Consider the following 13637-nt stretch of genomic DNA (forward strand, 5'->3'; position numbering starts at 1 on the left):
TACAAATCTGCACGTGACGTAGTACACCATTTTCAGGGACCCCTTTTGGCTAATGAGCACTACTTTCAGAAACAAAGGATTAAAATGTACCAGAGAATCTCTTTAAACTTACAGAAGGAAAATAACTCAATTTAAGTGTTGATATTAGTTGGCAGTGGTATTTACTTCAACATTATTGTGTTTTGATGCAGGCCCATTTCTAGTACCTTTTCAGACTATTTTCTAAGACCCCTTCTACATCTGTTTGAACAGAAATGTTTGCTTATGCCACGTTTTTAGCATAACAACAGTGAAGTTCAATAGTGTTTTAATTAGTGTTTATTCAGGTCTCTCTGTTTAAATAAACACTCTGTCTTCGGCAGGAGAAAGACCAGACTCAGAGGAACCAGAACCAGAGACGTCCAAACCAGCAAGACGACACGACTGCTCCCACTGCGGGAAGAGTTTTACCCAGTTAGGGAACCTGAAAAGACATGAGAGAATACACACAGGAGAGAAGCCTCATCACTGCTCCCAGTGTAGGAAGAGTTTTACCCAGTTTGGGAACCTAAAAATACATGAGAGAATACACACAGGAGAGAAGCCTTACCAATGCTCCCTTTGTGGAAAGAGTTTTACCGAGTTAAGCAAGCTGAAAAAACATGAGCGGACACACACAGGAGATAAGCCTTTCCACTGCTCCCTGTGTGGAAAGAGTTTTACAGAGTTAGCGAGTCTAAAAATGCATAACAGAATACACACAGGTGAGAAGCCTCATCACTGCTCTCAGTGCGGAAAGAGTTTTACAAAGTTAGGGCACCTGAAATCACATGAGAGAACACACACAGGAGAGAAGCCTTTCCACTGCTCACTGTGCGGAACAAGTTTTACAGAGTTAGGCAACATGAAAAGGCATGAAAGGACACACACAGGCGAGAAGCCTCATCATTGCTCTCACTGTGGAAAGACTTTTACAGAGTTAGGGAGCCTGAAATCACATGAGAGAATACACACAGGAGAGAAGCCTTTCCATTGCTCCCTTTGTGGAAAGAGTTTTACCGAGTTAAGCAACCTGAAAAAACATGAGCGGACACACACAGGAGAGAAGCCTTTCCACTGTTCACTGTGTGGAAAGAGTTTTACAGAGTTAGGGAGTCTAAAAATGCATAACAGAATACACACAGGTGAGAAGCCTTACCAATGCTCCCTTTGTGGAAAGAGTTTTACCGAGTTAAGCAAGCTGAAAAAACATGAGCAGACACACACAGGAGATAAGCCTTTCCACTGCTCCCTGTGTGGAAAGAGTTTTACAGAGTTAGGGAGTCTAAAAATGCATAACAGAATACACACAGGTGAGAAGCCTCATCACTGCTCTCAGTGCGGAAAGAGTTTTACCAAGTTAGGGTACCTGAAATCACATGAGAGAACACACACAGGAGAGAAGCCTTTCCACTGCTCACTGTGTGGAAAGAGTTTTACAGAGTTAGGGAGTCTAAAAATGCATAACAGAATACACACAGATGAGAAGCCTCATCACTGCTCTCAGTGCGGAAAGAGTTTTACCAAGTTAGGGTACCTGAAATCACATGAGAGAACACACACAGGAGAGAAGCCTTTCCACTGCTCACTGTGTGGAAAGAGTTTTACAGAGTTAGGGAGTCTAAAATTGCATAACAGAATACACACAGGTGAGAAGCCTCATCACTGCTCTCAGTGCGGAAAGAGTTTTACCAAGTTAGGGAACCTAAAAATGCATGAGAGAATACACACAGGAGAGAAGCCTTACCAATGCTCCCTTTGTGGAAAGAGTTTTACCGAGTTAAGCAAGCTGAAAAAACATGAGCGGACACACACAGGAGATAAGCCTTTCCACTGCTCCCTGTGTGGAAAGAGTTTTACAGAGTTAGCGAGTCTAAAAATGCATAACAGAATACACACAGGTGAGAAGCCTCATCACTGCTCTCAGTGCGGAAAGAGTTTTACCAAGTTAGGGCACCTGAAATCACATGAGAGAACACACACAGGAGAGAAGCCTTTCCACTGCTCACTGTGCGGAACAAGTTTTACAGAGTTAGGCAACATGAAAAGGCATGAAAGGACACACACAGGCGAGAAGCCTCATCATTGCTCCCTGTGTGAAAAGAGATTTACCTCATTAAGGCAATTGAAAGAGCATGAAAGAATCCACACCATAGAGAAACGTTAGCAATGCTCCTAGTGTGAAATGATTTATTTACTCAGTTAGGGCACCTGAAAGACCATGAGGTAATACATACAGTGAAGATACCTTACCACTGTTCCAGTGTGGAAAGGAATATATCACATGAAATTATACTTAAAGTTTATGAGACAACACAAATACTTCTCCCACACTTGTCTCATCTTTTTTTACTGCAAAATGTTGTGCTTTTGTGTATGCCACATAAAATCGAGTTGTATGAAATGGACAAAAAAAGACATCTATATTTCAAAACTAACTGAAAATGAAGTAGGCTATGTCAGCTTGAATTTATCAGAGTAAAGAACATCATGCTGCTTGCTTAGTGAGTACTACCTTCCCCCAATTAGCCACATACCTGGCTCGAACTCAGGACCTCTGCATTACAAACACACATGACCGTCCTCTCTCAATCGTCTCTACCCGTCGCGCCACTCAAAAGCTAGCAATTTAACGGTACAAGCAAGGACACTTATGACTGAGGAGTGAGTTTCACACATCTCGATGTGCTACATTCACCCCTCAAACTTTTTTGTTTGTTTGTTGTTGTTTTTTTTGTTTTTTTTCTCGCTTTTTTTTCTTTTTTTGGGGGGTGGGGAATGGATCAGCTTAATATTGCAGATAGATTGTATCTTCTATCAATGTAATTGTCTGCATCACATCCAATCCCCCATGTTTTTTTTATTTTTTATATATATATATTCCCCTTTATTACTTTTCAACCCCACCATCCTTTCCCTACTTGGAGTAAATTAGTGAACAACAATGCCCAGGCCTCTACTTCCGGTCTATACTTACTATCTACACCTTATGGACAGAGTTAATTTTACAATAATTATATTATATATATATATATATTATTATTTTTATTTTTTTTGCTCCTGAACTTCTTCTACTCTCAACCTCTCCGATCATTTTCATGATGTCCATCCGGTTTGCTTCTATATGCCATATCTTTCTAACTGTGCTCTTTCCCAAAAGCTCCCAACATACAACCTATATACTTATTATGGACACAGTATGCTTACATTATTAGCCATCTTTGTTATTATTTGTTGTTATTTGTTATTAGTCCCATCCTTCAACTCTATTCAATACCTCCCATCTATCTCTTAACACCATCCATATAGGATTTCTATTTGCCATATATATTTCAACCGTACTGTGATGTTTTACAAAAATTCTGAACCTTTCTATTCTCATTGCTTCTACAGATTGTGAATTAAAAATAAACAGTTTTGCTAAAAGTATTATTATATTATTGATTGATTGACTATGACTTTTCAGATCACCCAGTAATGCTATCTGCAAGGTTAGTTCCAGGTAAATATTGCAATCCTTTAGCCATTCCTGGACCTGTGTCCAAAAACAAGCTACAAATGGACAGAACCAAAACAAATGATCCAATGATTCCGTCTCTTCACAGCAAAATCTGCAGAGTTGGGAAGATTGTATCCCCCATATAAATAACATTCTATTGGTAGCAAGAATTTTATATAATAATTTAAATTGAAAGATTCACCCCTCAAACTTACAAATAAAATAAAATCAAATCAAATTTTATTGGTCACATGCGCCGAATACAACAGCTGCAGACATTACAGTGAAATGCTTACTTACAGCCCTTAACCAACAGTGCATTTATTTTAAACAAAAAAAGTAAGAATAAAACAACAACAAAAAAAGTGTTGAGAAAAAAAGAGCAGAAGTAAAATAAAGTGACAGTAGGGAGGCTATATATACAGGGGGGTACCGTTGCAGAGTCAATGTGCGGGGGCACCGGGTAGTTGAGGTAATATGTACATGTGGGTAGAGTTAAAGTGACTATGCATAAATACTTTACAGAGTAGCAGCAGCGTAAAAAGGATGGGGTGGGGGGCAGTGCAAATAGTCCGGGTAGCCATGATTAGCTGTTCAGGAGTCTTATGGCTTGGGGGTAGAAGCTGTTGAGAAGTCTTTTGGACCTAGACTTGGCACTCCGGTACCGCTTGCCGTGCGGTAGCAGAGAGAACAGTCTATGACTAGGGTGGCTGGAGTCTTTGACAATTTTGAGGGCCTTCCTCTGACACCGCCTGGTATAGAGGTCCTGGATGGCAGGAAGCTTTGCCCCAGTGATGTACTGGGCCGTACGCACTACCCTCTGTAGTGCCATGCGGTCAGAGGCCAAGCAGTTGCCATACCAGGCGGTGATGCAACCAGTCAGGATGCTCTCGATGGTGCAGCTGTAGAATTTTTTGAGGATCTGAGGACCCATGCCAAATCTTTTTAGTCTCCTGAGGGGGAATAGGCTTTGTCGTGCCCTCTTCACGACTGTCTTGGTGTGTTTGGACCATGATAGTTCGTTGGTGATGTGGACACCAAGGAACTTGAAGCTCTCAACCTGTTCCACTACAGCCCCGTCGATGAGAATGGGGGCGTGCTCAGTCCTCTTTTTTTTCCTGTAGTCCACAATCATCTCCTTTGTCTTGGATCTACAGCTGAGGGCAACTGTAGATCCGAGTCACTAGTCACCACTGTAAAGGAGTTGACGTTGCTTCCTTAAGGTTGCTACAAGCTTCACGAAGACTAAAGATTTGGATTTGGAGAGGCAGTTGCAGTGGGTTCTGTGTGGTGCATACATTGGATTTATCGAACGTATGCGTCAAACTGGTTGACAGAAATGGTAGCAGAAGGTGAATGTTGAACTTTTGTTGCACACATATCTAGATGATGCTGCATACTGTTTTGCGCAAAAACACTGTCGGTGTGTTTAAAGCCTTAAGGTTGCTACAAGCTTCACGAAGACTAAAGATTCGGAGCGTAGCGCAGTGTTGCAGTGTCGTTTGTTCTTCACAAAAGAGGCAGTTTCTTGTAATATGTTCCGGCATTCGACATACTTCCTGAAAATTGAGACGTGCCACATCGTTAATTCCTTGCCCTTTCTCTGTGATATGATGACATTCTATTTTAAAGCTACAATATGTAACTTTTTGGGCGACCTGACCAAATTCACACCGAAATGTGAATTATAGATCTTTCATTCCCGTTGAAAGCAAGTCTTAAGAAGCTGTAGATCTGTTCTATGTGTGCAATTTCTATGCTTCCCGTTTTGCAGTTTCATTTTTGCATCTTTTACTTTTGGTTTTGTACACCAGCTTCAAACAGCTGAATATACACTATTTGGGGTTATGGAAAATATATTTCACAGTGGTTTAGATGGTACAATCATTCTCTACACAATGACTGCTTGTTTTGTCACATAAACTGAAATGAGTTGAACTTTTAGAATTTTAGTAGCCAGGATATGGTGGAGCGATTTCTGCATAGTGCATCTTTAAGTTGATATGGGTGCGAATACATTGAAGCAGCATATCAAATTGACATAATGTTTTAGGTTACACTGGAGAGTAGAATAATATCTATACATCTTATTATTACACATGGGAGGAGATTTGGGAAGCTGAAATGCTAGCTTGCTTGCTGTCAACTAGCTGCTAGCAGAATAACCCACAGCCTACTGGCAGGCACAAAACCAGGTAAGAACAAAGCAAACCTTTCATTACATGTAGCTATTATTGAAAATATGCAGTTGGTTTTCCTTCAAATTAGCTTACAGTGGTGAATGATGTGGTTCAAGTGATTCTTCTTTGCTTTTACCTCAAAATGTGAAGACAACATGGAAATTTCTGCCATCGCTCCCTTGTGAACGTTGCTATTTCGGAGACTAGAAATGCATTGACCGGCGTGGTACAGTATCGTATTACCAAAAGGTGTCTGTTGCGCCAAAAAAATCCAACTCCAATCAAGCGCATGCGCTTAGATCTAGGTGATCTTAGATCAGGCACGTGAAGCTTGTAGCTTTAGTGAGACCTCACACCTGGCTGGAACATGGGACCGCTTCGCAACACACGTGACCGTCCTCCCTCAAGCATCTCTACCGGTCGCACCACTCAAAAGTTTTAGCACATTACCTTTTATAACAGGGTTGATTCATAACAGGGTTGATCGTAACAGGGTTTATTCATAACAGGGTTTATTAATAATGTTCATATTCAGCTTCTACATCTGCGTAGAGGAAATGATCTGTAAGAAGTAAAAGTTATTTACCAATGACTTGTTTCCATTGTTTTTGCCAGAAGGTTTTGTTAAACTGTGTTACCGACTGCAGTCAGCAGATGGCGATGTGAGTATTTCAGATGATGCGTCGTGCGTCAGGTATCATCTCGTGGACGGGACGCTTCTTCAACAACAACAGTTCAGCCGCCTCCGTAGCCAACATAAAACCTTAACATCGAAGCTTTAGGACAGTTTTGTGCATATTAACCTCAGTGTTTTAAACACACTGTCTGCGTATTTACTAGTTACTCCGTTTAATTTACGGTATTAGCTATATAGCTAAGTAACACTAGGCTAGTCGCTAATGCTAACTAGCTAGCTAACGACCTCGACCATGAGCTCACTAAGGTCCTCCTCTTTCACTCTGAAACCTTCTTCTTCTTCTTTCACTATAACAGTCTCACACTCTACTTCTGTTTTAACTGAGACAGCCTCCTCTTCCTTCATGAGAGCCTCTTTCTCCGTCCAGCAGACCTCCTCTTCTTTAGCAGGAGTGCAAGAAAGAGGAGGAGGATATTATTGTCACGGTGGAAAGAAAAGGAAGACGTTTTTTGTAGTAAAAGGTGGAGGCAGAGATGACTGTCACATTGGAAGAAGAAGACAGGAGATCTGATGAACACCAGTAAGTAGTATTTTAAAAACGGGCACAAACTCTGCAGTTGTTGAACTGTGTGGGTTTTAAAGGGGCACTACTGAAGTTATATCTTTGAATATGTTGTTCTGTACCATTTTGTTAAACTTACGAAGAGTGGAGGGGGTCACCAACAAAACCTAACAATGGATGAAATGTATCCTATTATATTAGACTTTTTAGACTTTTCTAGACTAGACTTGGTTTCCAGATGTTGTACAGCTTGTCTTTGTCCTAGTGATAAACTTGGCCTCAGGTTATTGAGGGATCTGATTCGGATTAAACCTCACAGGAAGACAGTTTTATCATGTGGAGGTTTCATTCCGGGTCGTATTCATTAGTGAACACTGTAGCAAAAGGTTTTGCATCGGAAAACAAAAACAAGCTTTTGTTATGGGAAAGGGGGATACCTAGTCAGTTGTACAACTGAATGCATTCAACTGAAATGTGTCTTCCGCATTTAACCCAACCCCTCTGAATCAGAAACAATACAAATCCATTACGTTTGAAAAAGTCAGTCATTCATAGCACCACCATAAAGACACTATATCGCTGTACTTCCTTTCAAGTCAGACCCCTTTGGTCATTTATAACACGTCCAGAAAGGCTTAATGATGTGAACACAAATATATTATCACTTAAGCTAAAACACATACATATTAAAGACATGTTTAAACCATACATGTTTTATTTTTATTTTTTATTTTTTAATAAAAATTAATAAAAAGTAAAAAATATATTGGTCCAAAAAAAAAAATTGGTCCAGCAATGTAATTACATGTAACATTACACAGGGCTGTGAATATTGTAATTACATGTAACATTACACAGGGCTGTGAATATTGTAATTACATGTAACATTACACAGGGCTGTGAATATTGTAATTACATGTAATATTACACAGGGCTGTGAATATTGTAATTACCTGTTTACATTACACAGGGCTGTGAATATTGTAATTACATGTAACATTACACAGGGCTGTGAATATTGTAATTACATGTAACATTACACAGGGCTGTGAATATTGTAATTACATGTTAACATTACACAGGGCTGTGAATATTGTAATGACATGTAACATTACACAGGGCTGTGAATATTGTAATGACATGTAACATTACACAGGGCTGTGAATATTGTAATTACATGTAACATTACACAGGGCTGTGAATATTGTAATTACATGTAACATTACACAGGGCTGTGAATATTGTAATTACATGTAACATTACACAGGGCTGTGAATATTGTAGCTTGACCCTGTGCTGGAGGACGAATGGTTCTCTGCCTGCTGTAGGTATTCTTTACATCATCAACGTAGGAATCAACTACAAAACTTATTGTATGACCTCTTATACACTATATTAGGCCCAGCCTTTGGAACTTTTGGTTTTCCTCAACCTATCAGGGTAGTTACAAACAACTCAGGAATGAAATCACCAACATGTATTAATCACATTTTTACTAATGCTGCAGAAATCTGCTTTAAAGCAGTGTCCAGATCCATCGGATGTAGTGATCACAATATAGCAGCCATATCTACTGATAACCTGCACCAGGTTGCAGGCACTGGTTACAGTTTGAAGCTTTTTCTTGAGTGGACAGCTTGTTGAAGCTTTTTCTGGCGTGGACAGCTTGATGAAAACCAGTAAATATTTAGTCACCCAGAGAATATACTCTCTGTTGATATCACATATATTATCAAGCATTTCACACGTTATCCAGATACTACTGACTGTTAACACTTATTGGTCTAAAGCAACTTCCCACCAGAATGGTCTTTAGGTGAGGCAGGTGAACCTGTAGCACACAGTGGACTTCTAACTAGGGCAAACCGTCTCAGTGCTAACAGTATACCTCTGGTTCATAGGCACATAATTACTGCATACAATAGCTGTTGGATTGACAGAGGCACTCAGGGGAGTTAGAGGAACATAAATTGCATAAGAGAATACATTCTGATTTAATGTGGCATAAACAAAAACACAAGTCAGAATACAGCCTCTATTCTCTCATGTGATTTCAGGTCCTCTGACTGGGAAATGTCTTTCCACAATGAGAGCAGCGGTATTTCATCCCTCCAGAGTGTATTCTCTTATGCATTTTCAGGCTCCCTAACTGAGTAAAACTCTCTCCACAGTGGGATCAGTGGTAGGGCTTTTCTCATTTGTGTGTCCTCTTATGTCTTTTCAGGCTCCGTAACTGAGTAAAACTCTTTCCACAGTGGGAGCAGTGGTAAGGCTTTTCCTCTGTGTGTGTCATCTCGTGTGATTTTAGGTACTGTGATCGTACAAATCTCTTTTCACATTTGGAGCATTGGTAGGGCTTTTCTCCTGTGTGTATTCCTTCATGCCTATACAGGTTTCCTATCTGGGTAAAACTCTGATTACACTTGGAACATTGGAAAGGCTTCTCTCCTGTGTGTATTGTCTTGTGTGTTTTCAGGCTCACTAACTGAGTAAATCTCTTTCCACACTGAGAGCAGCAGTGGGTCTTCCTCCCTTCGTTGTGTATTCCTTCATGCCTTTTCAGGCTCCCTATCTGGGTAAAACTCTTATCACACTGGGAACATTGGAAAAGCTTCTCTCCTGTGTGTGCCATCTCATGACGTTTTAAATTCCCTAACGTAGAAAACCATTTTCCACACTGGGAACATTGGAAAGGCTTCTCTCCTGTGTGTGCCATCTCATGACGTTTTAAATTCCCTAACGTAGAAAACCATTTTCCACACTGGGAGCAGTGGTGTGGTCCTGCTGGTTTGGGCGTCTCTGGGTCTGGTTCCCCTAAAGGACTCTTCTCGCTGTCAGAGTGAGAGTCTGGTCTCTCTCCTGCCAAAGACAGACAGAGTATTTGGTTAAACAGAGAGACCTGAATGAAACCTCCATTAGATAAAATTGTCTTCCTATTAGGTTTAATCTGGACTAGATCCCTCAATAACCTGAGGCCAGTCTTCACAACATTTCATAATTAAAAACGTTATAGGCTGCATTTTGATCCATTGATAATATTGTTTTGTTGGTGGTCCAATTTACAGTGCCTATAGAAAATCTACACCCCCCTTGATTTTTTTGTTAAAATTTTCTTGAGTGACAAAGTGGGATTGAAATAGATTTAATTGTTTGTTTTTTTGTCATTGATCTACAAAAATACCCCATAATGTCAAAATGAAAAGAACATTTTAGAAATGTAAAAAATAGTTGTTGCATAAGTATTCAGCCCCTTTTTTTTTAGGCCTAAATTAGTTCAGGAGTAAAATGTGGCTTAACAAATCACATAATAAGTTATGGACTCACTCTGTGTGAAATAATAGGGGTTGACATGATTTTTTAAAATGAGTACCCCTTCCTCAGTCCCCCACACATACATCTGTAAGGTCCCTCAGTCAAGTATTTGTGTAATTATAGTTGTTTCCTTTCACGATATAACATTTTTACATTTTAGTCATTTAGCAGACGCTCTTATCCAGAGCGACTTACAGTTAGTGAGTGCATACATTATTTATATTTTTATTTTTCATACTGGCCCCCAGTGGGAATCGAGTATTGTGGTACCCAGAATAACCTGGGGGTGGCAGGTAGCTTAGTGGTTAAGAGCGTTGTGCCAGTAACCGAAAGGTCGCTGGTTCTAATCCCCGAGCCGACTTGGTGAAAAATCTGTCGATGTGCCCTTGAACAAGGCACTTAACCCTAATTGCTCATGTAAGTCGCTCTGGATAAGAGCGTCTGATAAATGACACAATTTTTTTTATTTTTTTTTATATCCCCAATCTTTTCCATTACCTTCTGCCAAAAGGTAAGCAAGCTTGGACAGTTACAGAACACATGGATCATGTCACCTGTACTTGACTGACATCTCCAGCAACATAGGTTGGATTCTAACAAACCCATTCGGTTCAACCTCAGAGGAGTCTGATAAATCCTATTCAACACTTTAAATTGAATCAGCTTGGACCGGGCATCTCTCATAGGGAGGAGCATCTGTTGTACTGTTATATGAATCAGCTTGGACCGGGCATCTCCCATAGGGAGGAGCATCTGTTGTACTGTTATATGAATCAGCTTGGACCGGGCATCTCTCATAGGGAGGAGCATCTGTTGTACTGTTATATGAATCAGCTTGGACCGGGCATCTCCCATAGGGAGGAGCATCTGTTGTACTGTTATATGAATCAGCTTGGACCGGGCATCTCTCATAGGGAGGAGCATCTGTTGTACTGTTATATGAATCAGCTTGGACCGGGCATCTCTCATAGGGAGGAGCATCTGTTGTACTGTTATCTGAATCAGCTTGGACCGGGCATCTCTCATAGGGAGGAGCATCTGTTGTACTGTTATATGAATCAGCTTGGACCGGGCATCTCCCATAGGGAGGAGCATCTGTTGTACTGTTATATTCCATTCCTCCTCTCCAAATGTTACCTCCAGGTCTTTTACCCATAAGGCCTTTAGGCCTTTACAAGGTCCATTAAATCCATCTATAAGGTGGCTGTATATATATATATATATATTAAATAACAACCCTGCGGTATGTGGTCATTTACAAAGGATTTATATCTTAACACTTATATCAGAATGTACAGGGAATTAGTTGTTATTCTGTTCTACCTTAAACATACAATCTCTCTAATCTCCAAAAGTCTTGTTTCTTTGGGGTTGTGCACCATCACGCATGGCTTGAACACTCCTGTTGTGGCCTATATTGACCAACTATTGCTGTTATGATGAGTGAAAACTTTAAATAATATGTTATTTAATCCCCACTATAAATCATATGGACTATAATCCTGCTTAATCCTAATTTTAGTACTATAATGATATCAACTGTAAACCAGAAAGATTAAATTATAGGCAGCGTTCGCAGCATAAACACTCAGTGAGACTGTTACTCACAACATAGGAAGTTCTCCTATAGACCTTAGAGTAAAATGGTGGTCCAGCAGTGATGAACCACCGCCGCCACGCGGATCTTCCATAGCCTACCACGCTACTCAATTTGTTTCGGCGTCGTCAACGTCTGCGACACACACTTGTAGTGTCGAGTCAAAGTTGCTAATAATGCTGTAACAAAGGAGTCCGCTTATACTGAACTTTGATCATAAGTTTTATTCATATCACAAGATTTCAGCATAAGTGTACAGGTGTCCAGATCACCCGGAGAGCTTTGGTTCCCAAATTGCAATGGCCGCTCTGCTCTTCTTTGTTCAAACCCAGTATATATAATCTTCCCCAAAATATGGGTGGCTCCCTCTGCTGTCCAATCCCCTGTCTTGTATGGGGCGTCACCCTAAAAACGGCTCTCTTTCTTCTAAATAAACATCCTCTCAAGTTCCACTTAAAACCTTATCAAAGTCATAATCTTAATACACTACACACTCCTTTGCGTCTGTTAATACGACGTAGTGTGATCCTCTCACGGTAACCCTGGTAACCCTGGAACACGGCAGGATATTGCAACGATCATTTCAGTCCCTCCTGTTTCATGCACATATTGCCTCACCTCTGTGAACGCATTTCTTTTTGTCCTGAACCTCCTTGGAAAAGTCAGGGAAAAACTCCACCTTTGTCCCTTTCCAGTGAAAAGTCCTAAGTTATTTTGCGACCCATGTTACTACACAGCGAGCTGTGACTCACTGGCCTGGAAACTCCTGCTAAAAGGGGAGGTTAGCTCAAATCTTTAGCGACTATGAGCAACTTTTTGATTGGTTTTCATATGCACACTATTTGCATGCCCAACACCCTTCAACCTTCCTCGTCAATTTGCTACGCCCCCCCACTACAGAGGTAAACAAGCCAAAGCTAAAGTTAGGCTAGTTGGCTAGCTAACTAAACCTGTGGGAAGAAAAACTCTGATACCCTGTCGGTGTATCGTAACAATTTCACCAGGATAGGTCTGGGGTTGCGTGGGGCTGGTCCTGGGCGCAGTGTCGTTGGTGTCCGATGTGTTCTCTCGATGGTCATGTTGTTAACATCCATCCTGGCGTGTCCTCAAAATAGATTGCGGTAAAAATGTCTTTCACACAATCCACCGTATTTATATGAATTTTCAGGAACCCCTCTGATCCCGAAGTGTGTTTCTCCCGACTGTAATTTTCCTGGTATTGAAGTCGTTCTTCTAAGTTTTTTCGATCACAGTCTCCATTTTTTTCCCCCAACAGTGTTGTTTATGCGTCTTAAATACCGTTCCCCTCCGCTGTGAATTAGTCCCCACTACTCACAGGCATCTGGTGTGCTGTGAATTAGTCCCCACTACTCACAGGCATCTGGTGTGCTGTGAATTAGTCCCCACTACTCACAGGCATCTGGTGTGCTGTGAATTAGTCCCCACTACTCACAGGCATCTGGTGTGCTGTGAATTAGTCCCCATTAGTCACAGGCATCTGGTGTGCTGTGAATTAGTCCCCACTACTCACAGGCATCTGGTGTGCTGTGAATTAGTCCCCACTACTCACAGGCATCTGGTGTGCTGTGAATTAGTCCCCATTAGTCACAGGCATCTGGTGTGCTGTGAATTAGTCCCCACTACTCACAGGCATCTGGTGTGCTGTGAATTAGTCCCCACTACTCACAGGCATCTGGTGTGCTGTGAATTAGTCCCCACTACTCACAGGCATCTGGTGTGCTGTGAATTAGTCCCCACTACTCACAGGCATCTGGTGTGCTGTGAATTAGTCCCCACTACTCACAGGCATCTGGTGTGCTGTGAATTAGTCC

At 41.0% G+C, this 13637-nt stretch overlaps 1 protein-coding gene across 1 annotated transcript; it reads left to right on the forward strand.

Annotated features, from left to right (window-relative positions):
• Nucleotides 1–362: 362 nt before the first annotated feature.
• LOC121570710 (gastrula zinc finger protein XlCGF26.1-like) lies at nucleotides 363–2772 on the forward strand (the record flags this gene model as incomplete). Its single annotated transcript, XM_045216829.1, has 1 exon — nucleotides 363–2772. A coding segment is annotated over one exon (1823 nt), but the record flags the coding sequence as incomplete, so codon positions are not given.
• Nucleotides 2773–13637: the final 10865 nt, after the last annotated feature.

The sequence above is a fragment of the Coregonus clupeaformis genome, unplaced genomic scaffold, assembly GCF_020615455.1.
Source record: "Coregonus clupeaformis isolate EN_2021a unplaced genomic scaffold, ASM2061545v1 scaf0813, whole genome shotgun sequence".
Classification (NCBI taxonomy): domain Eukaryota; kingdom Metazoa; phylum Chordata; class Actinopteri; order Salmoniformes; family Salmonidae; genus Coregonus; species Coregonus clupeaformis.